Here is a 26,593-nt window from a genome sequence, read left to right as displayed (position 1 = left end):
TGATGGTTAAAAAAATTTGGGTTTTATTGTTTTTGCTAAACAATACTAAAAAAAAGGTTTTTTTCATTTTGAAGGCAGGGCTTGAATTATTTAATTTTGATCCATTTATTTAATTAAAAAAAAAAAGGAAGGGGAAAGAGATCATGGCCAAAAAAATAGTAGTTAACCCCCACCCCACCCCCAAAGCTCTAGCCAGTCACATGAGCATCACCCACATCCCACTCAGTGCCTGATATTCAGGTGGTAGCACTCACCCCTTGAGACCACCCTGAAGGCCCAGGGACGAGTGCCACTTTCAGCTCTCAGCAGGTTAGTCAAACCAGACAAACTGGTGGGCTAAAGTCCAGAAATTCTTTCCAGGTTTTCTGCCCATTGGCTGAGCACATACAAACTATCAATAGCTTGTAAAATTGCAGGGGGTGGAGGCAGGGCAGAAGAGCAGGGGGATGCAAGAGAAGAGAAATTAGAGGTCACCCAAGCTTTTTCCTGGGCTAGAGGTTCTGAATATAGATTTAAAGAGAGGTCAGGGCAGACAGACTCCAGGTTTCTTAGAAAAGAAAAATCACCCCTCAAGGAGGAAGAGCTGAGATGTGCCATACAAGCAGTTCTCTGCTTGCAGAGGCACAGGAAGAAGGGCAACTGACTCTCCCATGTGGAGAATGGTGAGGAGGATCTTCTAGTACCATGAAGTACAACAAAGGCAGAGGGAGAGTCCCGAGGCTGGGGCCAAATGTGAGACTGGTACATACGTAAAGACTGAAAAGCTATCAGGAACCCTTAAAGCCAAAACCCATCTGCATACACTGGCTCTACAAAGTGTTGCAGAAGATTCTTGCTGTAACTAAGTCAAGTTAGTTGTCTTGGCTATTATGGGTGGTGGAAAGGGCAACATATTTTTTTTTTCCAGAGGGATGAGGTGGGAAGAACGGCCATGATCTAGTAAAAAGAGACCTGCAAGAAGCAGAAAATATTTAGAGAACATTTTAATATATATTTTCATATATATATTTAAAGTTAAGAAAAATAAAACTAATTCAAGCCATGCCCTGTGCAAAAAAGAAAAAAAAAAAAGTTAAAGAAAAAAAAAAGAAAAATTTAAAGTGAGACCACTGTCTGCTGCTCAGGTCTCAACTTAAGAATCACAGTCAGCTTGTTACTTTTATTTTGGAAGAAAAAGTGTAAAAGTTTCTTTCGATCATTCAGAAGGCAAGTGTAGCCTTATAAAAACAGAACGGCAGGAACAGACTAGGAAAGGAAAGTCAGAAGTCAAAGGGCAGAACAGGAAAGGAATTTTCAAAAATAAAATTAACAAGGTGACTGTTCCAGAAGGGGGCTGTGAAAAGGACATGGTGGACCAAAGTCTGTTAGTCAAGTAATGATTCAACTTTTAAATTATTCTCTTGTTCTTTTTTGTTGGGTGTTTTGTTTGTTCAAGTCTAAGATTTGGAAATGCTGACCCTTTGTTAACAAGAGCCAGCAGGAAATATAGGATCCCTTCCCTCCCCCGGCCTGCCTCCGCTGAAGCCACCACCACTGCCTCCTTGGCTGGATGCTGGAAGAGTCCTCCATGTGTGTGGACTCAGGATGACAGAGCAGCCTCCTTCTGTGGTTGTTGGGCTTGTGAACGCTGCAGTATCTTTTGGCTTTCCACATCTCTAAAATGTTTTTCAACCTGAAAAAGACCAAGCAGCCAAATCAGAAAAGGGGATGGGCAAGCAAAGTCTCCCAAATGACCCAGTCCAGGCTTCAACAGCCCCAGCCCAGCTGTTTGGCCCATGAACTACGCATACAGCACTTTTGCCCTTGCTGTCTACCAGCCTTGTGAAGCCCAAGGTAGGCAGGAGCCTTTTATTTCAGCTACATTTTTGGCAATTTAGCTAAAACTTGTCAGAAATTCTTGAACTGATTAACAAAATATAATAAAACGAAGGGAGATCGTTATGACTCAATTTCCTTCTTTCTTCTTTACACAAATGCTGAATGAAAGCTGGGTGAGGGGAATTAGTCTTATACCTTTTACATCTACAACACATCTCAGTGTTCCTCAAGAGCAAAAAAAAATTTTTTTAAAGAGTATTTTTTAATTTTACAAATGCTATACCCCAATCAAGAAAGTTAGGTGACATATGTAAAGTCAGAGATGCCAACGGTAATTGATTTACACCACTAGCCCTTCCAAAAAGGGCACCTGTAGCTAAGCAGAAACTAATCAGAGATGAGAGAAACTGCCCAATAACACAGAATGCCCTGGCTAACTCTATAGAGCTGTGTGGAAAAGGAAATGGGGCTGACCACTTATTGTATTCCATAATGCCCAGAGGTTCCAATCCCAAAGGAGTGTCCAAGTCACCAATGCAGAGCACCCCCCAGTACACAGATGTCAGATAGGGCTGCTAGAGGAAGCATTATGGATGTAAAAGCACCATGCCCTGCTCTGATGCTGGAATGTTAAGGCCAAGGAACCACCTTTCACTAGTCTTACGGCTCCTTTACTTACTATTTTGCGTACATGGCTCAGTGCACTCCCCTCTTTGCCTTTACAGTTTTCCACTTGATATGGGGGTGTAATAACAACTTCTTCCATGACTACGATGTTTTTTTCTTGCCATTTACAGTCTTTAATGCTAGAAGAGAACATGTGAAAGGTTACCTCTTAGGGGCATGCCACACCTCCTGCCTGAAGAAGAACTAACTCCAGAAAGCTGAGTCCAATTTCCCGGCTCAGCCAATGGCTAGATGACGGCATCCCACAGAGAGGAGCCAGGATACAGTCTCTGGGCATCACTGGCTAGGAAAGCAATGAAACTGATGTACATTTATCCTGAGGAGAATCCAGAATTGTTAGTCTAAAGGATCAGGGACTTAGAGAACCATAAAAAATTTATCCAAATCAAATTCAGTTACAAATAAACAACTATACTCAGGCCACTAGATTCAATTTAGATAACAGTAAACATTTTCTATCCAGGGTCAGATAATATGTACTTTAAGCTCTGCAAGCCAGCTGGGTTCTGTCACTATGGAACTCTGCCACTGTGGTACAAAAGCAGCTACAGGAGATATATGTACCAATGAAAAGACTTGGTCCACTGGTATAGTCTGCTCACCCTTGGCCTAGAGAGAAATACCACCTCTAGAAAAAACAAACTCAGCTGGGTGCAGTAACTAATGTCTGTAATCCCAGCAACGTAGGAGGCTGAGGCAGGAGGACTGCAAGTTCAAGGCCAGCCTCAACAATTTAGTGAGGCCCTAGATAACTTAGTGAGATCCTGTCTCAAAATAAGAAATAAAAAAGGCTAGGGATGCAGTTCAGTGGTAAAGTGCCCCTGGGTTCAATTCCTGTTATGAAAACAAAAACAGAAACAAAACAAAACAAAAAAAACAACTAAAACTCCCCATCTTACAGATCTGTCACTACTATCCACCATGGGAGCTGCTGGGCACTTGCCAGACTGGGAAAACCCATTCTAGTTCACACTTGGGGGAACCCCAGGGCAGCTAATGCTACTAAGAGTTCCTTCGCATACCTGTAAATGCTCAGATATACCACAGCCTCACACAGCTCTGGTGCCAGCTGCCATCTGTGCACCAGATCCAAGGTTAAATAGGGTAACAGAAGGCGGGGGTGGGGGGGATCTCAAATGTTCTAGTTTTCAGCAGTTAGAGTCAAATGACTTATGCTGTGACAAAATGTCTTTAAGGAGTGGTAAGATAGCCTTTTGCTCTCCCTAACTCCCCGTTTGTCCCTATGTACAACAGGAAAAATTAATACAGATGTAACTTTCCCATAATCAGACTGCATCACCTTTTAGAGAAATGTACAACAACAAAAATAAATGAAAAAGAAATCACTAATTCTAACTTATGAGCTACTAGGTTTGGAAGTACCTTTATGGATAATTTAATCTAAAAGCAAGTTTTATAGACAAGAAATTCAAGCCCAGAGAAGATGATTTGTCCATGATGACACTACTTCTCTGTTTAGAAAGCAGCAACAGCATTGCATCTCTGGATTCTGGAGTGCTGCCAATGTACTTCCCAGCTTCCCTGGTACACTTTTAAAAGTCAACCACCCAAAAGTCTGCCACTAGACAATACAGCCAGACAACATCACACCCAGGACAAGGGACCCCTATGCTCCCCCAACTCACGTCTTGTGAATGGTCTGGAAGAGCTGCTGGCCCTCTAGGGAGACACCAGCGCTGATTGCATAGGCCTGGCTCAGCTTCTCCTCCTTCTCTGTCCGTGCTTTGCTGGCAAGCTAGGATGGGGGAGAGAAAGAAACTCAGAAAAGCATTCACCTTTATTCTTCCCAAATCAGGACCTGAGCTGAGAAGAGGTCAGAAAAGACCAGTCTGGATAGATTCAGTTTTATCAGGGATTCAAAGTGAAACAAATAACTCACAACATAAATGTGGGTTAAATGCTACTGAACAGTTAAATGCTATTCCTGGAAAACACCCCCTTCCTTCCTTCTTATTTTTCATGAGTGCCTCCCATGTGCCAGACATGCACTATGCTAGATTAGATAGAGCCTGAAAGTGGAGGGGGTTGAAGAGGTGGACTATAAACAAATAAATAAAAGAATAAGACAATCTCAGAGATGAGGGCTAGGAAAGAAATAAAACAGGGTAACATTATAGAGTATGACGGTGATGGCTGAAGATAAAAGGTAATGCATACATTTCTATCAAAAGGAGAAAACAAAGAATGTTTATCCACTACTGTACTAGAGCCTCAGGCTTAGAAATTAATGTGTAGGACACCTTCGAAGACCAGAATTCAAGGCTCCTGAAGCCCTGCCTTGTCCAGCACCCTTATCTGCACTCAAATGAGAAGTCAAGACTCAAATAAATCTAACAACAGATACTGCCTACTTTCATTTGAGCTGACAGCATCTCTGCCAGCTCTTGGGGAAAAGGAATGATCTGGGTTCTATCTCAGTTCCTTCACTGCCCTCTGGTGGAACAATTATAAATTGATCAAAGAAAGTTCTACTAAAATCTGGTACTCTATTAAAATCTAGAAAATTTCTCCCAACATGAATGGGTAACCTATCAATCTATCATTATCAACCCACACAACTGGCTGCTACAGACTTCAGAATACACATCTGTGTAAGATAAAACAAATGTGCTAGACAAGGTGGTTAAAACAAATGAAAGGCAGACAATGTATCTGAAGGGCAAACATATGAAGATTTTCCAGCCCCATGAACTTAAATAGCTGAATATAATGACACTGTAGCATACTAAACACATGCAAAAACAATCTTTCCCCAAACATCAGCTCCTTAAACACAGAGTATACCATCAACATGTTCCAATAGTACCTAGGTGCTTAGAATCCTTAAACATTTTTATTCTGCTTTTTATTAAAAGAGACCCTTCAAACCTCAACCAAACATTTCTATAGAGGGAAAAAAGCAAACCAAGTGTCTTAATTCTTTGTTGGTAAAATGAAACACGTTTTATTAAGGCTTGGCTTTGTTATTAAGAAAAGGAAGCCTTCAACTGGGTTATTGGGAACTGGGTAGATTCACTGCTGCTTGAGTTTCAAAAATTGTCTGAGGGGGAGGAGGAGATATGAGGGCAGAAAGTCTAGCACATACATGCTGTCATCTCAGCCTCCCCAGGGAAGAGAGGAAAGCAAGGCAAAACTCTGTGATGATTTGACTCCAGAACTAACATGGTCTCTAAGACATGAACAGATACATCAGCAGCATATGAATAATCTTTCTGGCTTGGCCACAATTCTGGCCCCATCATGCTAATGCTTAGAGAAATAAATGCACTGGGCTGACAGCACTCCGAGTGGTGGCAGTTTCAAATATAAGAAGAAAGCCCCATGGCTTGAAAGCATTCAGTTTCTATGAAAAAAGAACTGTTGATGGTGTTTGTTGTTGTTTTTGCATGGTGCTGGGAACTGAACCTAGGGGCTCATGCACACCAGGAAAGTGTTCTAACACTGAGCTATATCCCCAGTCCTGATGGTGTATTTTAAGCAACACTTACTCAGATACCAAAAACCCTGGTAACAAGAAAGGGATTCACTGAGTCTTGTTTTCTAAGCAATGCCTTAGAAAACCTAAATAGTCTCCAAGGAAAAAGGGAAAACTTGGAGGGCAGTGCAACTCTTGGAAAGCAGCTAGTGGTCAGACAGGGCTTCATTTCAAGAGCCAGCAGGATTTTACTGTGAAGTCTCAAACCTTAAATGTTTTTTAACTGGAAAACCAAAATTATCTCCCAATGTTGGGTCAAACAAAGTTGCTTCTATAAAGCTTGTGGTGGCTAGTAAAATGTCCTTGTCACCTACAGAGTAGCTCAAAAACATAACATCACCCCATTCAGTAAGAGAAGAGTTGTTCAGGAAACCAGGCATCTATGCAGAATGTTTAAAATTAAGCTGGGAGTGAGGTGCTGGAAAAGGAGTCACTTTTGAATTTTTGCCAGAGGCAGAATAAAATGGATATAAATCTCAGCCAGAATGATTATTTAGATAGCCAGAGTAAAATGACACGTTAGTTATAGAACAGTGGTTTCAAAATACACCCCTTGTCAAAACCTCTTCTCCCAAATACCAATTGCATAATCTTGTTGAAAGCAAAGGAAAACGGACTATGTGATTCTCCATTTTGAACTCTATGCAAACAGATCTCAAATGTTAAATAATGTAAGGGAGCACCTGGAATTCAGCAGAAATGAGTACAAGCTGACTGTGTATATTTGTGTGTGTTTTCTTTTTTTGTAGTGATGGGATTGAACCCAGGACCTTGCACAAGCTAGGCAAGAGCTCTACCACTGAGCTGTAGACCCTGGCTATATATGCAGCCCAATGTCCTCAACTATTCTATCTAGACCTGCAATTAGGCTTTAGGGACCTAGACTCACTGCTAACCCTGAAACCTTCAGCTATCAGTTCACAGGTTGCCTTTGCACGGCAATCTGAAAAAAAACGCTTGAACCTGGCGTTCAGCTACAGAAATCTTCTTTCGCCAGGAGGAAGCTAGGTAAATGGAGTAAATTTCTCTCACAGAGTACCCCACCAATTAAGAATGAAGAAACTGTTCTAGAAATGTTTCCTCTCTTCAAAACTGAGGGTCAAGAGAGGGAGGAAGATTACCTTGTTATTTTTTAGGCATGAAAAACTCATTCAGAATGTGGATAAACCTTCTTTTGTAGAGCAAATGATTATCACTTTACACTCAATTGTTGTAAAATCTAATTTTTTCACTTTGTGTTTTATAAAAGACTATATACCTGTATTCCAAGTTATGATTAATGTCAGAATGCCAGAGAGAAAAAATAAAAACTGCCCTCAGTAGCAAAGGTATAGGGTGTGCCTTTTAAGCTTGAGAGGGTCATCAGGATTACACTTTTTTTTTTAAATTTCATTACTATCACCCATTCTACAACCATTTTCAAAGACAACATGCCAACTGCTGGCCTTGCAACCACACAAAAAAGAAACACTAACCAGATAGTTATCTCAAAGAATAAAAGGCACCAAGTTTTAGGATACACTGGGTTCAGGCAAACCAAGAAGCATAAACCTACAAGTATGTGTTAACTAATGTGCACGTGGCTTAACTGAAATGACTGCACATGACAACCTGCACTTACCTGCCTTTCCTTTCATTTTGTATGATTCCCAGTGAAAACAAAGTCATTCCTTGTCTACTAACCAGTGCTTCCTCCAGGGGCCATTTTATATATAGCACCTTGATGTGGGCAAAGGAGAAAAGTGCATGAACTTGATACCAAAGCAAATCAATATTACAAGGCTTCTAGTTCTGCCTGTTGCTGTATAACCCTTAAGCGAATGACTTTATGAACACCAAGGGCACACAAATATCTCTTTGTGCATTGAGGGAGAAAGGAAGGAGCCACAATGACTACAAAATCCAGGCAATATGCACATCATCTTGTTATTTAGTTACCAGCTATTTCCAGACCAGGAAAGCACAGGTGCTGTGGGGAATCCAGAGGGATTCCTACTGCAAGCATTTAACAGGCTGAGACAGCTGATATAACAAGGGAAGCAGAGTCCAAAGACAAACCTGCTCCGCGTGACCTACTGACTCTAATGAGCCACTCTCAGCTTGTCTTCTCTGTGTGTTTGGGTCTTCCAACCAGCTGCCCTCAGAGGGGTTAAAAGACACTGCAGCTGCTACCCTGAAATACTGGTTGCTGTCCTCAAGCCAGGGGAGGTGAGGGTCAGGGGGTGGCAAACCAGAGTGGTTAAGAACTATCATCCTAAGAAACATTGCTCCTGGCCCCTTCGGATCTGAGGCAGGCACTTGAAAAAGCCCTCATTCTTAGCTACCAACAGACTCTGAAAAATATTTCTTCTAAGTATCAATATGCCCAGGTCTCCTTGTTCTCTAGCTGAAAGTTTCTGCTTAAAATTTTCTAATAGCCAGTCACAGTGGTGTATACCTATAATCCAAGCAACTCAGGAAGGCTAAGGTGGAAGGATCGCAAATTCAAGGCCAGCCTCAGCAACTTAGGTTCTGCTCAAAATAATAAATTATAAGGACTGGAGGTGTAGCTTGATGGTAAAGTCAACCAATCACCAATACAAAAATAAATAAAAGTTTCTAATAAAATACTATTTTGAGCCAGGCACTGTGGCATGCATCTATAATGTAGTTCTAACTACTTGGGAAGCTGAGTGAGGCAGGAGGATCATTTTGGTAATGTGATAAGATTCCATCTTTTAAAAAAAAAAAAAAAAGAAAGAAAAGTATCCTGTTTCTTACAACCTTTGACAACTGGAAACTCAAAAAATACAGTATACCACTTAAACTGGTGTTCTAGAATTCATAATGATAAATCAAAACATTGAATCCAGGTTGGGGGTAAAGCTCAGTGGTAGAGCACTTGTCTAACATATGGAATTCCTGGGTTTAATCCCCAGCTCTGGAAGAAAAAGAAAACACTCTTTAAACAATCCTAAGCCAGGCGTGGTGGCACATGCCTGTAATCCAAGCAAGGCAAGAGGCTGAAGCAGAGGATTTGAAGTAGCAAGTTCAAGGCCAGCCTCAGCAGTTTAGTAGGACCCTGTCTCAAAATAAAAAACAAAAAGGGCTGGGGGATATAGCTCAGTGGTAAAGCCCCTCTGGTTTCAATCTTTTTTTTTTCTCTATGAAACAGGGACCAAAATCTGTAAACGGAGGAACCAAGGCACAACTATTAAGAAAGGTTCACAAATTTACCATGCACAAGTGGAAGAGTTCAGATTTGAAGAACACAGGCAGTCTAATTTCAGGGGTTTTTGGTTTGTTTTTAATTCTTTGTGCAGTGCTTGCTGGAGATTGAACCCAGGGTCTTACACATGCTAGGCAAGGCACAACCACCGAGCTTCATTCCCAACCACTACACTATACTTAAGTTTCACCTATAAGACTAATTTATTATTCAAAACAGTTACAAATTTGAATGCAGAAAAAAGTATTTTTAAAAGGGGATTATATAGAGGCTGGGGTTGCAGCTCAGTGGTAGAGCACTTACTTGCTTAGCAAGTGTGAGGCACTGGGTTAGATCCTCAGCACCACATAAAAATAAACAAACAAAACCAAAGGTATTGTGTCCATCTACAACTTAAAAAAAAAGAGGGGGGATACATAGCCAGACACAGTGGCACATGCCTGTATTCCCAATTTCTTGGGAGACTAAGGCAAAAGAATCAGTTTAGCCAAGGAGTTTGAGGTCAGCCTGAGCACATAGTGATCCTGTCTCAAAGAAAAAAAAAAGCCAGGCGCAGTGGCGCACACCTGCAATTGGCACTTCAGGAGGGTGAGGCAGGAGGATCAAGAGTTCAAAGCCAGCCTTAGCAATTTAGCAAGGACTTAAGCAACTCAGTGAGACTCTTGTCTCTAATAAAATACAAAAAAGGGGCTGGGGATATAGCTCAGTGGTTAAGTGCCCCAGGGTTCAATTCCAGGTACCAAAAAAGAAAAAGGGGGAAAAAAAAAAAACAACAACACTGTGAGCCTACTCAATTGCCATCCTTTTTGTTGTTGTTTGTGCAATGCCATGGATTAAAGCCAGGGTCTCACACATGCCAGGCTCTAATGCTGAGCTACATCCCCAGTCCCATACATACCTCTTAATACACTCTGGTGTTTCCACCAGACAAAGTTCCTGGTACAGAACAGGCTTGCCTGTCTTTCAGGGAAGGGCCTTTCTTTTCCAAATAGGGCCCCAGTCTCACCCTAAACCTAAAGAACACCCCTTATTTCTCTTGTTAAAGGTAATTCACAGGGACGTGTCAAAGAAAACATCCTGTGTGACAAAACATTTCAGGCCAATATGGTTAAGTATACTCTCCAAATCCATCATTTTCTGACTAGAGAAATGTAAATCAAAGCAAGTTTCCTGCACATAAATGCAGATATATTAAGTGCTTACTTAGTATGATGAAAAAATTAAAACACTGAAAAACCAGGGGCCCACATTTTCACATCAATCTCCAGATTTGTACAGAACACTCATAAACATTTCCATATTGCTACTATGATATAGAACCAAATTCAAGTTAAAGTCAATACACATTATAGACAACTTAGTTTAAAACACAAACTAGATGTCAGAAAAATCAATTTTTTTAATTAAATTATGTGTAATTATGTCATAAGCTAGGCCTGGTGGTACATGCCTGTAATCCCAGAGACTCAGGAGGCTGAGACAGAAGTATCACAAGTTTGAGGCCAGCCCTAGTAATTTAGCAAGACCCTCAGCAACTTGATGAGACTCTATCTCAAAATTCAAAAAAGTAAAATAAAGCTAGGGATGGTGGCACACTCCCAAAATTTCAGCAAATCAGGAGGCTGAGAAAGAATGATTCTGAGTTCAAAGCCAGTTTCAGCAACTTAGGGAGGCCCTAGGCAACTTAGTGACCTTAATTTATTTTGAGACCCTGTCTCAAAATAAAAATTAAAAAGTAAAAAGGGTTGGGATGTAGTTCAGTGGTTAAGCGCTCCTGGGTTCAGTATACAAACAAAAAGCAGTTGTAATTATGTCACAAGACATTACAATAATTTCCTAGACCTGACATTCTTTAATCAAACTGCTGTCAAACTTGCATGTGGCTCTGCCAGAAAGAAAACTGGCTGGGATACAAGCTGAAATTTGACCTCAACAATTTATCTCTGAGAATGTGGGCTCAAATTAGCCATCTAATGCGCCATGAGGGAATTTTAAAAAGCAGTAGGTGAGCTATGATGCACTGTGCGAATATTAGCTCTTATTATAACACTATTAGCATAGAGAATGGGGCTTGTGGGTCATTTCAGAAAAATCCATATAATCCAACCCTCCTTTACCCAATAAACTTAGATTGCTTTCCCCCTTTTATCTTATACATTATGTATGTTTAAGGAATCAACATGTTACAAGACACCTACAGATGGTAAAGTGGCTACTGTAGTGGTTAAATTACACATCATCATCTCACATAGTAACACTAAGAAGTTATAAATCCTAGAACAAGAAGTTATAAATCCTGTAACAAGAAGTTATAAATCCTAGAAAGTATTTTCCAAAACACAACTGAAATATTTACTTGGAAAATGTCTTTAACTATAATCCAAATTGAGAGGCTCCACTTATAGGAGGAAAAAAAAAAAGGTTAATTCTTCTTTTCTACTTTTTTGAGATAGGCTTCACTATATTGCCTAAGCTGGTCTCAAATTTGTAATCCTCCCACCTCAGCCTCCCCAATTGATGGAACTACAGGCGTGTGCCACTGCACCCAGCTAGAGTTCACTTTATTCAGTGACAGAGCCATGTGCTGCTGTTTCTAGGTTCCAATGAGAGCAAAAAATATAAAGTAGAACGGAAAAGCCAACCTCTTCCCCTCAAAAGAGAAATTCCACCTCAAACCCCTACTAGTTACTAGGTGCATGAAACAGAGGCAAGATATATAATGTCGGGGCTGGGGATGTGGCTCAAGCGGTAGCGCGCTCGCCTGGCATGCGTGCGGCCCGGGTTCGATCCTCAGCACCACATACAAACAAAGATGTTGTGTACGCCGAAAACTAAAAATAAATAAATAAATAAATATATTAAAAAAAAAAAAAAAGATATATAATGTCTCCTGACACATGGTATGTACAACAAAATCCATCCTGAAGCGTTATTGTTGGAGTTTAATAAAGATATACATGTAGAGCCCCAAGTGTCAATACGGAAACCACCAAAAAAATAAGTATGCAAGGTAACGAAATTAGATTGATTTAGCCATTCCACAATGTACACACATATTTAAAATGTAATACACATTCACTTCCTGATCATAGTGGCTTCCTGGCCGTGACAATGGTCATGTGGTGTGAGGGTCTCTTTTCCCTTTATTTTTGTGGTACTACAGATTGAACCTAGGGCCTTGCACAAGGATTGAACCAAGTGCTTTACCATGGAGCTACATCTCCAGCCCTTTAAAATTTTAGACAGGGTGTCCCTTAAGTTCCCCATGCTGGCCTTGAACTTGCAATCCTGTGCCTCAGCCTCCTGAGAAGTACAGGAGTATTGGTGTAAAGGTGTACAAGTGTGTGCCAGCACACCTAGCCCTGCATTGGTCTTACTAATTGACTGACTGCAGTACTGGTGGTTGAATCCAGGACCTTGCGCATGCAAGCTATACTGTCAGGCCACTGGACTGATGTTTAAAACCCCAACTGGGCAACTGTTTTGTTGGCCCAATTTTGTGGCCCTGGCTTTGGAAATTGTACCTAAAGACCAAACCTTGCTAGAATATAAGCTCCCCAAGGACAAGGACCTTTGTTTTGTTCACTAATGTGTCCTCTAAGAAACCCAAAACAGAGCCCAGTACATAGCAGGGGCTTAATTAAATATGTGAAAATTGAACAAATTTTTTTTAAAAATGAGATACACGTTAAATACATGAATCATACTTGGCAAATAAAGTGCTACATGTACTCTAAAAGAAAGCAAATAAAAACTGACCATTAAGAGTCCCTTCCCAAGTTGGGGTTGCGGCTCAGTAATAGAGCACTTGCCTTACATGTGTGAAGCACTGGGTTTGATTCTCAGCACTACGTGTGAATAAATGAATAAAATAAGGTTCCTTGACAACTCAAAAAAAGAGTCCCTTCACAGAGCTTGGGTTGTAGCTCAGTGGTACAGCATTTGCCTAGCATGTGTGAGGCACTGGGTTGGATTCTTGGCACCACATAAATACATAAATAAATAAATAGATAGATAAATAAATAAATAAGTCCACTGACAACCAAAAAAAAAAAAAAATGAGTCCCTTCCCAGCAGGCGTGGTGGCATATGCCTGTAATCCCAGCAACCAGGGAAGTTGAGGCAGAAGGATCACAAGTTCAAATATCAGCAACTCAGGGAGACCCTGTCTTAAAATAAAAAAGGGCTTAGTATGTAGCTCAGCGGTAAAGCGTCCCTGGGTTAAATCCCCAATACTAAAGAAAAATCCCTTCATTCTGAAACTAACAATTTAGTTCACTGAAAAAGCAGCTTCTAAACTGCAGAGATGGACAAAGTGAGCATGTCGTTTATTCTCCATGCTTATATCTCAGAAGCCTTCCCCCAAAACTCACTACTCTATGCCAAGGGTTGGCACACTACAATCTATGAACCAAATTCACTCAGACAACCACCTGTTTTAGTAAGTTTTACTAGTTGGCACACAATCATGCTCATTTGTTTATATACTGTCTACAAAGGCAAATTTGAATAGTTTTGAGGAAGACCAGACCAGAGAATCTTACAAAGCCTACATGATTTACTTTTTTTTGGATTTTACTTAGAGACACGGTCTTGTTGAATTGCTTAGGACCTTGTTAAATTGCTGAGGCTGGCTTTGGACTTGCAATCCTCCTGCCACAGCTTCCTGAGCCACTGGGATTACAGGCATGTGCCACCACGCCCAGCACTATCTATAGAAAAAGACTGCTTCTCACTTTTCTTTTGCAGTACCTGGGATTTTCTTTTCTGTACCACTAACTATATGACCAGCCCTTTTTATTTTGTGACAGCATTTGGCAAAGTTGCTGAGACTGACCTTAAAATTTCAATCCTACTGTCTCAGCCCCCAGAGTCACTGGGATTATAGGCATGTGCCACAGTGCCTCTTCTATGCTGTCACAGCACCTTGCTCATACTCCTACTACCACAGACTTTACCATATTGTTATCACTAAGTTAACCATCCTGGAGGATGGGACACAGTTCAGTGGTAAAGAATGTGCTTATCACGTACAAGGCCCTGAAATGTATCCCCAGAAGCAATCCCCAACCACACCAAAAACATAAAAAAGCTACTGCCCTTCACAACTCTCAACAAATATGAGGGCAGTATCATAATCGTTCTGACTTTCTTAGCACCTGGAAGAGAGTGCAAGAGGAAAAGCAGATGAAAGAAGAAAACTTGATGACTATTACAGGTCCATAGAGGAATCTACACACTATGACAAAGTATAGAATGTGGGGAGTTTGAAGAACTGCATTCTTTTCACAACTGGGCTGCTAATGAATCCTTAAATTTTCCAGTCAGATACTTATGATTCAGTCTCTAGAGCAGTTTCTGGTATTTACATAAGCTAGCCTTAAAATTTCAGGGCTATGGGGGCTGAGGCTGTGGTTCAGTGGTAGAGCACTTGCCTAGCATGTATGAGGCCCTGGGTTCCATCCTCAGTGAGACAAAAATAGTTACGGTGTCCATCTACAACTAAAAAATATATACGAATATATTTAAAATTTTCAGTGCTAGAATTCAACTGGACCATTTATTTGGATTTCTTCCCCAAAACCTATCTTCTGCCAGAAAACTGAACCAATCAGAACACCCCTCTATTACCCTGAAGGAGATACCACTACTGCCCAATAAGAAAGTCCTTATTTTTGAACTCTCTCTTCATCAAAGAGGTGGAGTACAGAGGTTGTCTATGGTATAACTGTGCCAGCCTCCTGGACTCAATAATCTAAATTTTCAGGTGAACAGTGGTTTCCCCTCATCCCCTATGATGCCAAGAAGGCCTAATGAGGGTCACACTGAGTCAGGTGGCTGACATGCACTGTAGCGTGACTTGAGTCATGAGTTTTTTTTTTTAAATATTTATTTATTTATTTATTTTTAGTTATTGGCGGACACAACATCTTTGTTTGTATGTGGTGCTGAAGATCGAACCCAGGCCGCACGCATGCCAGGCAAGCGCGCTACTGCTTGAGCCACATCCCCAGCCCGAGTCATGAGCTTTGATTTAAAGCACTGCATCCTCCACCACAGCTGTCAAGCTGACCTCAAAGTCTGAATGCCACTGAACCTGACTTTAAAAAAAAAATCAGTGATACACTGGGCTTAGCTGCACACACCTATAACCCCAACTCCTTTGGAAGCTGAGAAAGGAAGATGGCAGGTTCGAAATCAGCCCTGGCAACTTCATGAGTCACTGTCTCAAGAGAAAAAAAAGGGGGGGGGGGTGTGCTGAGAGCTGAGAATGTACCTCAGTGGTAAAGTAGTCCTAGTTTTAATCTCCAGCACCTCCACCAAAGCCAGTAATTTTTAAAATGGGAGTTAATCATTAGGCAAGGTGGCACAAGTCTGTAATCCCAGCTATTTGGGAGGCTGAGGCAGGGGATTGTGAGTTCAAGGCCCGCCTCAGCAACTTAGCAATACTCTATATCAAAATAAAAGATAAAAAAGGGTTATGGATGTAGCTCAATGATAAAGCACCCCTGGATTCAATCCCCCCAAAAAATATAAAATGGTAGTCATTCATTCTACCTCTCAGACTTCATCTGACCCCATTCACTATTTTTACATGCCCCAACACTAAGCAGTGATGCATTCTTTCTCTCCACCTTTCACCTACATCTTCATACCTGTATGAGGAAATCACTATCTACCAAGAGCTAGGAGCAAATCTTACTGATGGGCTTGCACCTGAAACTATAGTCTTGGAAACATATGCTCACCAAAGGTTACAGTCTCTAGGAGCAAAAGTAATTCAAACAAAAAATTTTTTTCTCAGCTAGCTGTATACCTTACTGGTACAACATTTACTAGCATGTATGAGGTCTGGGATAGAATACCCAGCATCCAAAGGAAAAGAAATTATTTCTTGCCATACACAGTGGTTACTTCCCTCCCCGCATTTATATGCTTTATACCTCCTACCAAAACATACATACCTAGGGCTAGGAGTGTGGCTCACGGTAGAGAACTTGCCTAGCATGTGCCAGACCCTGGCTTCAATCCCTAGCACCAAAGAAAAAATATATACATACATACCTAAACACAGTCTGTCTTCACTGAGTAGTAACTCCATACCTCAACACATTAGGGTCAAAATATGGTCAAGGACCCTGTTAAGAGGCTAATTCCAAGAATACAGGCCATAATACAAGGGCTATCAAACTACCTCAGAAATTTACTCATATGCAGGATTCAACCCTCAAATCACCAGTAAGTCCTAAAATTATGCTGAATTTTAATTGTAAAACTAGTAGAACTCAAAACAAAAATGGCTGGGCATGGTGGTACATACCTATAATCCCAGCCAGAGACTGAGACAGGAAGATCACAAGTCCAAAGCCAGCCTCAGCAACTTAGTGATGCCCTAAGAAACTTAGTAAGACCCCCATCTTCAAAAAATAAAAGGGTTGGAGATTTAGCTCAGTTGTTAAGCACCCTGGATTCCATCCTTGGTACCAAAAACGAAAAACAAAAACAAAGTCAATTATTCCCTCAGTATAACATCATACGTAAAGTTAAGCACTACTGTCAGTTTCTTTTAAAAGTAAACTTTGGGGATGGGCACCATGGCACATGCCTCCGATTGTAGCAACTTGGGAGGGTGAGACAGGCAGGAGGATCAAATTGGAGGATAGACTCAGCAATTTTGTGAGACCCTGTCTCAAAAATAAATAAATAAGTAAATGGACTAGGAACGTAGCTCAGTGATGGAGTACCCCTGGATTCAATCCCCAGTATCAAAATATATACAAATATACATACACATAAATGTAAAGTTTAGGCAAAGCACAGTAGCACATGCCTATAATCCTAGGTACTCAGAAGGCTGAGCCAGGGGGATCTCAAGTTTAAGGCTAGCTTGGATAGCTTAGAATGACTATGTCTCAAAAACAAAAATAAAAAGGGCTAGGAGTATAGATAAGTAGCAGAGCACTTGCCTACCATGGACAAGCCCTGGGTTCAATCCCCAATACCACCAAAAAAAAAAAAAAAAGCAAACTTTATTGTAAACTTGATTATATTATTTTTCTTTTCTGGGGACAATGTCTAGAGGCACTCAGAATGGTCCAGCATTTCACATGCCATTGCAGGCTTTCCTACAATATAGCCTCTAACAAAACTAGGCTTTCCTGAACCCCCGGTAATAGAATTATTTACCTTTATACCAAGGAAGTTAGGAAAATACAGAAAAATCTACACATGGTGTGTGTGCCCAGCAGAAAACCACTTAACTTTCTGTTTTGTTTTTTTGGTACCAGGGATTGAACCCAGGGGCACTTAACAGCTGAGCCACATCCCCAGCCCTGTTTTATATTTTAGTTAGAGACAAGGACTTGCTAAGTTGCTCAGGGCCTTGTTAAATTGCTGAGGCTGATTTTGAACCCTCAATCCTTCTGCCTCAGCCTCCAGAGCAACTGGGATTACAGGAGTGCACCCTCACACCCAGGGTTTTGTTTTTCTCTTGTTATTGATTTTTATGTGGTGCTAAGGATGAAACCCAGCCTCACACTTGCTAGGCAAACACTCTGCCACTGAGCTACAGCTACAGCCCTCAAGCCCTTTCTGATATTTTTTAACATATTTTTTTAATTATCAGTGAATCTTTATTTTATTTATTTATATGTGGTGTTGAGAATCGAACCCAGTACTTCACACATGCTAGGCAAGCACTTTACCACTGACCTATAACCCTAGACCCTCTTGTGTTTTTTATTTACAGATATGGTCTCACTGAGTTACTTAGGGCTTTGCGAAGTTGCTAAGGCTGGCTTTGAACTCCTGATCCTCCTGCCTCAGCCTCCCAGATTGCTGGGATCACAAGCTGCACCACTTCGCCCAGGTTGTTTTAAAGTTTTGTAGGTGCACAAAGAATCATAAAGATAAATAGAAAAATAAAGCTTCTTTAAGTGATAAAAATCAAAAGGCTCTAAAAAAAGGAACTTTGTGACTTTTCCATATTCTCAGCCTTACCAGACCCCTCCACCAAGAGACTTATCTCCAGATTCCATTTTTATTCAGTAGCAGCCAACTCATTCCTCATTACCAGGGATTGATGATAAGCTCTATGAATCTCTTCTTTCTGGTTCCATTTGGTCATTTACTGCTTGTTATTAATGGAAAATAGGTCAGAAAAAAGCTGACAGGCCAGGCCTAGTGGTACTTATGCCTATAATCTCAGCAACTCAGGAGGCTGAGGCAGGAGAATTGCAAGTTTAAGGCCAGCCTCAGTAACTTAGCAAGACTCTGTCTCAAAATAAAAAAGGACTAGGGAGAGTGTGAGGAAGTAGCTCAGTGATCAAGAACTTGCCTATCATAGGTGAGGCCCTTGATTCCCAGCATAATGTTAAAAAAAAAAAAAAAAAACCAGCCAGGGTGGCAAGTCAGTAGTAAAGTGCCCTGGGTTCAATTTCCAGTAAAAAAAAAAAAAAAAAAGAAAAACAAAAGGCTGACAGGGTAAAGTGCTCGCCCAGTATGCTGCATAAGCCCCTAGGTTCAATATCGAGTCTCTCTCTCTCTCTCTCTCTCTCTCTCTCTCTCTCTCTCACACACACACACACACACACACACACACACCAACACACCACACACAGAGGCTGACAAACCAATCGGTGGTTAGGTAAGGGAGGTGAATACCTAAACTGTATTACCTGTGGATTTCAAGTTTCTGTGCTTTGTCTCTTTACCCTATGCCCCCTACCCAAAACATCTCTTGCAGGAAAAGTATTCTCTAACACAGGAAAGTAACAAAAAAAGACATATCTCATTCAATGCACTGAATAAATGCTTCTAAATAAATAAAACATACACACTGGCCTTGGCTCAGTCAGTAAGTTCCTTCCTAAGAGTCTCAGAGGCTGAAAGCACAGTTTCCTAAGCTTTGTGACAACTCGCTCTGACCTCCAGTATTCAGGCAAGTGTTCAATTAATTATGCCACCTGATACCACTGCTCTAGAAATTCATGTTAATTCTGGTTACCAGTAAGAGGTCTCTTAAAAATATCTTTAGACACAGTAGCACATGCCTGTAATCCTAGTAACTCAAGAGGTAGAGGCAAGAAGATCACAAGGCAGAGGCCAGCCTGAGCAAGTTAGTGAGATTCTGTTTTAAAATAAAAAATAAAAAGGGTGGGGATACAGCTCAGTGGTTAGAACACTTGCCTAGCATATGCAAGACCCTGGAACTGTGGGGAAGAAAAAGGGTAGAGAAGTGACTTGGTTCATTTTTAGGTTCACCTTCTTCACAATGTACCACTCTGACCATGATCACATAACAAAAACATTTCTCTTTACTTAGAAACATTACTTAGTTTGGGTACTCACTTCATTTTGCCAAACTGCTCTATGAGCTACATGGAATAAGCATGAAGAGGTAAGAAGGAGAAAAGATGGAAGGGAAGCCAGGCGCAGCGGAACACATCTGTAATCCCAGTAGTTCGGGAGGCCAAGACAGGAGGATCGAGAGTTCAAAGCCAGCCTCAGCAAAGGCCAGGCGCTAAGTGAGATCCTGTCTCTAAATAAAATACAAAATAGGGCTGGGGATGCGGCTCAGTGGTTGAGTGCCCTGAGTTCAATCCCTGGTACCAAAAACAAAAAAGATGGGAGGGAGGGAAAGGAAAAATACTGGGAATTATACAACCAAATCATATTATTATACTATGTGCACAAATAAATATTTAACAACAAATTCCATTATTATGTAAACTATAATACACCAATTTAAAAAAGGGGAAGAAAGGGAAGGAAAATCACAAGAATTTGCAGTAAAAATTTAAGATCCAAGTTCAAATCCTGGCTCTATCACTCACTAGACACATGATCTTAAATTCATGATTCATTCTCTCTTTGCTTACTCTTCTGTAAGAACTGATATTAGGATTAAACAAGAAATCTACCTACTGCTAGTTCAGAGGAACATAGTATAAATAAATAATAATTCCCAGGCTACTAGCTATTTAACCTTGAAGGAATCAATTAAAACTGATAAGCCTGTTTTCTCATCTGTTAAACTGAAAAAGAAAAAAGGGTACTGTAAAGATCACATAAGGCCATGCACAGTGGCTCATGCCTGTAATCCTAGCTATTTGGGAGTCTGAGGCAGAAGGATCCCCAATTCAAGTTCATCCTGGGCAAGGGAGCAAGACCCTTTCTCAAAATAACAAGGCTAAAGATACATCTCAGTAGTAGAACACCCTGAGTTCTACCACAGGAAGAAAAAGAAACACATAGGATGATTGCAAGAATGAAATGAACTGTGTCAAAGCTCTTTATAAACTGTAGAGCACTAAGAAAAGGTAAGGGAGACATGATCCCCAGAAGAACTTGCAACAAAATACATTTTCAGCAAATGTGGTAGTTTCCTTTTTAGTAATGGGGAATCAAACCCAAGCCCTTGAGCATGCACTCTATCACTAGAGCTATCTAGCCCCAGCCTAATTTTTAAAAATGTGTGATAAACATAAGAATACCTGATTAATGTTGCATGTCCCAAATCTCCTGAGAACACTACTAACCCATGGGTAATCTTTATCCCCAGAGTTTAAGATGCAGAGTCAATTCAAAGAAACTTGTGCCAGGCACAGTGGCATGCCTGTAATCCCAACGGCTCGGGAAGCTGAGAGAGGAAAAAAAGTTCAAACCCTGCCTCAGCAAAAGCAGGGTTTTAAACAACTCAGTGAGACCCTGTATCTAAATAAAATTCAAAAAAACAGGGCTGGGGATGTGGCTCGGGGTCACGTGCCCCTGAGTTCAATGCCCAGTACAAAAAAAAAAAAATGTTAATTTTATTTCACCAGACACAGGAGAGCACACCTGAAATCCCAGTGACTCAGGAGGCAAGAGGAATGCAAGTTCAAAGACAGCCTTAGCAAGATCCTGTTTCTAAAAAAAAAAAAAATGTGGAGGAGGGTGCTCGGGAAATAGCACAGCTGGGTTCAAGACCCTGTTTCAAAAAAAAAAAAAATTATTTTTCACTCTACCAGGAGGCTCCTGTGGCTTCCTCCCCAAGCAATGATTAAAATCTTCCTCCATCAAAAAGAAGAATGAGCCACAATGGTGAATATAACCTGGACTTCACAATGAGCCAAAATGGTAAAAAAAACTGACCTCAACTTATGACTATATAATCTTGTACTTTTATTTGAATGCTTCTGCCTTAGAGTTAGGAAAGTCAGAACACTTTAACAGGATACAATGTTACTAAGCAGAGATAAGATGATATTCAAGAAGCTGGGAATGTAGATCAGCAATAAAGGACTTGCCTAGCATGCTCAAGGACCTGAGTTCAATCCCCAGCACTGCCAAAAAACAGAGATATTCAAGACCAGTCCTCTCCCAAGCTTTCTCTTACATCTCATTATTGGGATAGACATTAAAGACTTTAAGTCCTTCTTTTCATTTCCTGCTGGAATAGATATCCAGTAAACAAATATCCAGTTTATATCAACAGATTAATTAGAACACTCACTATATCATCAAGATAACTAACACATGCTGGCATCTTCCACTGGACACTATGAGTATAGGAATTGTGCTCCTTCAGACTGCAAGCGCCTGAAGTACTACACTACAACAGTTTTCTTCCAGGCATCTCAGAACACTTTACTTCTCTTCCACATGCTTAAACAATCCTCCAAACTAAGAAAATCCCAAGTCCATGCTCTTAAAAATGTCATTTAGGGGCTGGGGATATAGCTTAGTTGGTAGGGTGCTTGCCTAGCATTCACAAGTCCCTGGGTTCAATCCCCAACACCATCATCAAAATCAAACAAACAAAACAGGGAGGTGGAAAAATGTCATTTAACCAATACGTAAATAGCTGCCCAGTTCAGCTGTTTTCAGTAACAGCCCAGCAGATACTCTGTAAGTGAATCTCCAAGAAGGAATTACAAAGCATCCTGAAAGGTTGGTTTCAAGGGAAAGAAGACATAGCTTACACATAAACATCTCTGCAAATGCAAGAAGGAATAAATGAAATCCAAAGATAACCCTCCAACCTAATTTTAGTGTTTAGTTTCTGACTCCTTTTCCCAGCAAACCTTTTTCAAGACTTGGCAAGCAAGCCGTACTGTAAGAAAAGATTTCTGGTAGTCCCCAAGCTATTAACATCTTGCTGCTTTCCTGAAAAAGTGGATAAACAATTAGTTTATAATAACACTGGTCAACAACTAAAACTAATCATTATAAAGCAAAACACTAAAAGCAAACATAAGGGGCTGGGGTTGTGGCTCAGCGGTAGACTACTTGCCTAGCACATGCAAGGCCCTGGGTTCAATCCTCAGCACCACATAAAAATAATAAATAGAATAAAGGTATGGTGTCCAACTACAACTAAAAAATAAATATTAAAAAAAAAAAGCAAACACAATCCACAAAATAAATAACCAAGAGCTATTGCTCTTTGAGGACAAATATATGATGAGAATTGCTTCTTAATTGCTCCCATTTAACAGTGCCACACACTCCAATTCCTTTTGATACTACAGACTGAACCCAGGGATACTTAACCACGGAGCCACATCCCCAGCCCTTTTAATTTTGTGTTTTTAGAAAGAGTCTCGCTAAGCTGCTGAGGCCAGCTCTGAACTCCTTCTGCCTCAGCCTTCCAAGCCACTGGGATTACAAATGACCATGGAGACCCTGTTTCTAAAAAAGTATCTTAAAAAAGGGCTGGGGATGCTGCTCAGTGGTTAAGCACCCTTAGGTTCAATTCTTGGTATCAGGAGAAAAAAAAAAAAAAGCCCATCCAAAGAACTCTACTCTTGTAGGAGGCATGTGACAAGCCAGTGTTTTAAAAATCTAAAGGTTTCAAAGAATGGGACATCCTGAATGCAACAGTCTTCAACATAAAATTCAAGACCCTTCCAAATCTGTCCTTGGCTATCACTAAAAAAAGTGTAGCATTTCTCTGAATCTGACAATGCGCTCTATATTTGAGAAAATTAAAAACTCACTAGCCTCAGTTACTCAATATTGTTCCATCTACCTATTTCCTGCCAAGAGAGACAAGTGAATATATATTATTACAAGAGTCCTCAAGAGGCAAAAAAAAAAAAAACCTTTCACCTTACTAATAATTCAAGATTAAAAAAAGGCAGCTGCTACTAAAATCATAACTTACTCACCCAAAAGTATTAAACAACTACTCAGTACAAGGCTCTATATTTTCAGTAGCAAAAACAGGCACGGTTCCCATCCTTGCAGGATAGTTTGGTAAGACAAACATTAGACAAGTATATGGTATATAATTACAAAAAGTTTATACATAAGATAACCTTAAATCCCAATTTTCCCAGGACACACCAATCTGTAACTGTTGTTCCAGTATAAAATAGAAGCATCCCGCTTTTACTCTAAAACTGCCCTCGAGCTGGGCATGGTAGCACACACCTGTAATCCCTCCTGCTCAAAGAGGCTGAGGCAGGAGTAGGGTGTGTCTGTTCAATTCCTGGTACGAAACAAATAAAAATGCCCCAAAGCTGGGCACAGTGATGCATACCTATAATCCCAACAACCTGGGAGGCTGAGGCAGGAGGATGGAAAGTTTGAGGTCAGGCTCAGCAAGGCCCTAAGCAACTTAGAGAGACTCCATTTCAAAATAAAAAAGGACTGGACAACATAGCTCAGTGGTAAAGTACCATTGGGTTTAATCTCTAGTACAAGTACCACCATCAAAAAAAGAAAAGAAAAGCCCCAGGTTAATTACAAATGATAACTATGAGGGACAGAGATGATGAAAGAGAATGATGGGGGCAAATTACATTAGGCTGATAATCAAAGAAGACTTCTTGGAAGAAGTACCATTTAACTGAGGTCTAATAGCTACTAAAATGGACAAGGCTTCAATCATTCTAGAAGAAAGTGTGTTCCAACTATAGGAGGCAGTACAGGCTATGGATAGGGATTGGGGCATTTTATTATTAATCAACATGAACTTTGGCTAAATGAATTGAAGAGTCAAAACAGTGACTTGAGTTCCCAGAAATCAATCTGCAGATTAAAATATCTCCTAAACATCTGAAGAAATGTTAGACCTCAAAATTCAAACATAAATACAAAAATGAAACTCTTAAGGCAGTGGCTTTCAAACTTCTGAATCTGAAAAATGCTGTCCAGTTCTTTACGCAAGAAGTACATTCATGTGTGCACATATCCATATTACACAATTTCAGAAGGTTGTCAGGCATTATCCCTCATCCAAACCTACCACCACAAGTTCATGCAACTCCAGTTTTTAAAATAAGCCCTCTTTTACAAAGGAGTAAAAGCAGGGTATTGTTTCTTTCTGGGTTTTGTTGTTGTTGTTGTTGTTGTGCTTGCTAGGGATCAAACACCAAGGTCTCTCACATGCTAAGCAAGCATCCTATCACTGAGTCACACCCCCAGCTCAACATATTTCTTAAGGTCTGCAGATATTCAAGAATAAAGAAAAAAAGTAAACATTTTTTTAAAAAGATAACAAGCAATCGTGTCAATGAAAAACAGTATATAAAAGAGTCAATGAGGCTCATCTTTCCCACCATTTTGAAGAGCCAGACCAACCCTTCAGTCCTTACCTTACTAACATTGAGTGAAGCTAGGGGAGGAGGGGTTTCTGTTCGGTCATTAATTATTTCCACTTCTGAAACATACTGTAAGTTTATGAGCAAGATATCTGCGTGGTTAGGCTTTCCACTGGAAGAGGGACATTCTGGTGAGAAAATAAAGTTAAGGAAAACAGGGCAAGCAGAGGCACAACCCAAAGGAACATAGAAAACAATTCACACAAGGCTTGTGTAATAGGCATGCCACAAGCAAAAGGGTCTCACAAGATTCATAGCGCTCTCAGGAATTTGTTAACCTTCCTCTTGCCCAAACCCACAACCAAAATATTTCAAAGAATTAAACCCATACACAACCCAAAACTGGAAGCCTCAAAGGGACTGTCACTTTCTATGAGTTTTATGGAGAGGCATAAAGCAGTTTTAGAGCCTAGTACTATTTGCCTAGAACCTATGAACCACAAAGAAGAGCCAGTACTTTTTATTCTTGGTATAATACAATATGATGCTCTCTTTATTTTCTCGGGTTTGAGATTTCCCATTTTGCAGAGAAGAAAACTACAACACTGGAAAGGAAACTCACCCAAAGTGACCCAACTAGTTAATTCATTCATCCATCCATTCATTTAACCATTTACTAAGAGCCTGCTGTATACCAATTAAAAGTAGAGTAAATCCTCCTTCTAAGATCCTTCCAACTAAACCAATGAAGTAAAAGATCTTGGTCCAAGTGTGACCTCTTGTTTAAAAAAGAAAGAAAATGCAACTATTCTTGTTGTAATTAGTTTAAGAAGACACCTTCTTAAACTAGAAATCTATAACCAGTAGTTAAATGAATTAAAATGCATGCCACTCAAAGGCAGCAGACTCAGTAGGAAACTTCCTTTTGAAATACACCATAAAGGACTATTCCTTAAAAAAAAAAAAAAAATCCAAGAAACCCACCTGTAGCTCCAATAGCAAATTTATTCCAACCAGGAAGTGTTTTGTTCCCAAGACAGAGTTTCCTAGGGTAATTCAGAAAGCATTTCCACCCCAAAGGTGCAGGCAAGCTTTTCCATTCAGTTTAACACTGCTACTTTCAAAAAGGAGGGCACTACTATGGAAAAGTCAAGACTTAATCCAACACTTCCATGGAAGTGTTGGATTAAGTAAGAAAAAAATGAGACCTTACTGTCACCTGTAACCCAAACACCAGACATGAGCTCCTGAAAAACGTGGCAAGCCCTCTTTGGACCAGGCTTCCAATGCAAACATCCCCCAAACAGCAAAATTCCAAATGACTGAGAAACCTAAAAATCAGCACTCCCCCCCAATAAGGGCACCACGCAAACACAGGCACCAGCAAAACCAGCCTCCAGTTCAGATACAAACTCTGTCCTACAGTTACTCTCCTCACAACCAGGCAAGGCCCATTTGGTCACCATCCCACCGCCCTTTCTTGGAGTAAATCCCATCAGCAGACACCAGCTCCCAAATTCCGTACCCTTGCCCTACAAACAGTCCCTTTACCCTACACACCCCCTCCCCGTATGATTTTACCCGCCCCCCATTCCATCCGGGCTCCAATCCACCAGCCCCCTCCCACCACTACCCTCTCTCCAAATCACTGTGTCCCCTCTCATGGCGTTTTCCCCGAAAAGCCGCCCGCGTGTCAAGCACCCCTCCACCCACTGACCCTCGGTTGGGGCCAGCTCCCACAAGGGATGGGAGACAGGGACCCCAAGCGGACCAAAGGGCCAGCGGGAGGGGGAGGGGAGCTCAAGACCGTGCGCATGCGCCCCTAGGCCCGGAGAGGGCCCTAGCCGCCACCGTCGT

At 40.8% G+C, this 26,593-nt stretch overlaps 1 protein-coding gene across 1 annotated transcript; it reads right to left on the bottom strand.

Annotated features, from left to right (window-relative positions):
• On the bottom strand, positions 1 to 24,988 carry Lsm12 (LSM12 homolog; the record flags this gene model as incomplete). Its single annotated transcript, XM_015495821.2, has 4 exons — positions 1 to 1,672; positions 2,498 to 2,624; positions 4,152 to 4,261; positions 24,791 to 24,988. Coding segments are annotated over 4 exons (528 nt in total), but the record flags the coding sequence as incomplete, so codon positions are not given.
• Between the last annotated feature and the right edge of the window lie 1,605 nt (positions 24,989 to 26,593).

The sequence above is a fragment of the Marmota marmota genome, unplaced genomic scaffold (genome assembly GCF_001458135.2).
Source record: "Marmota marmota marmota unplaced genomic scaffold, marMar, whole genome shotgun sequence".
Classification (NCBI taxonomy): Eukaryota; Metazoa; Chordata; class Mammalia; order Rodentia; family Sciuridae; genus Marmota; species Marmota marmota.
This window is presented reverse-complemented; position numbering and strand designations above follow the sequence as displayed.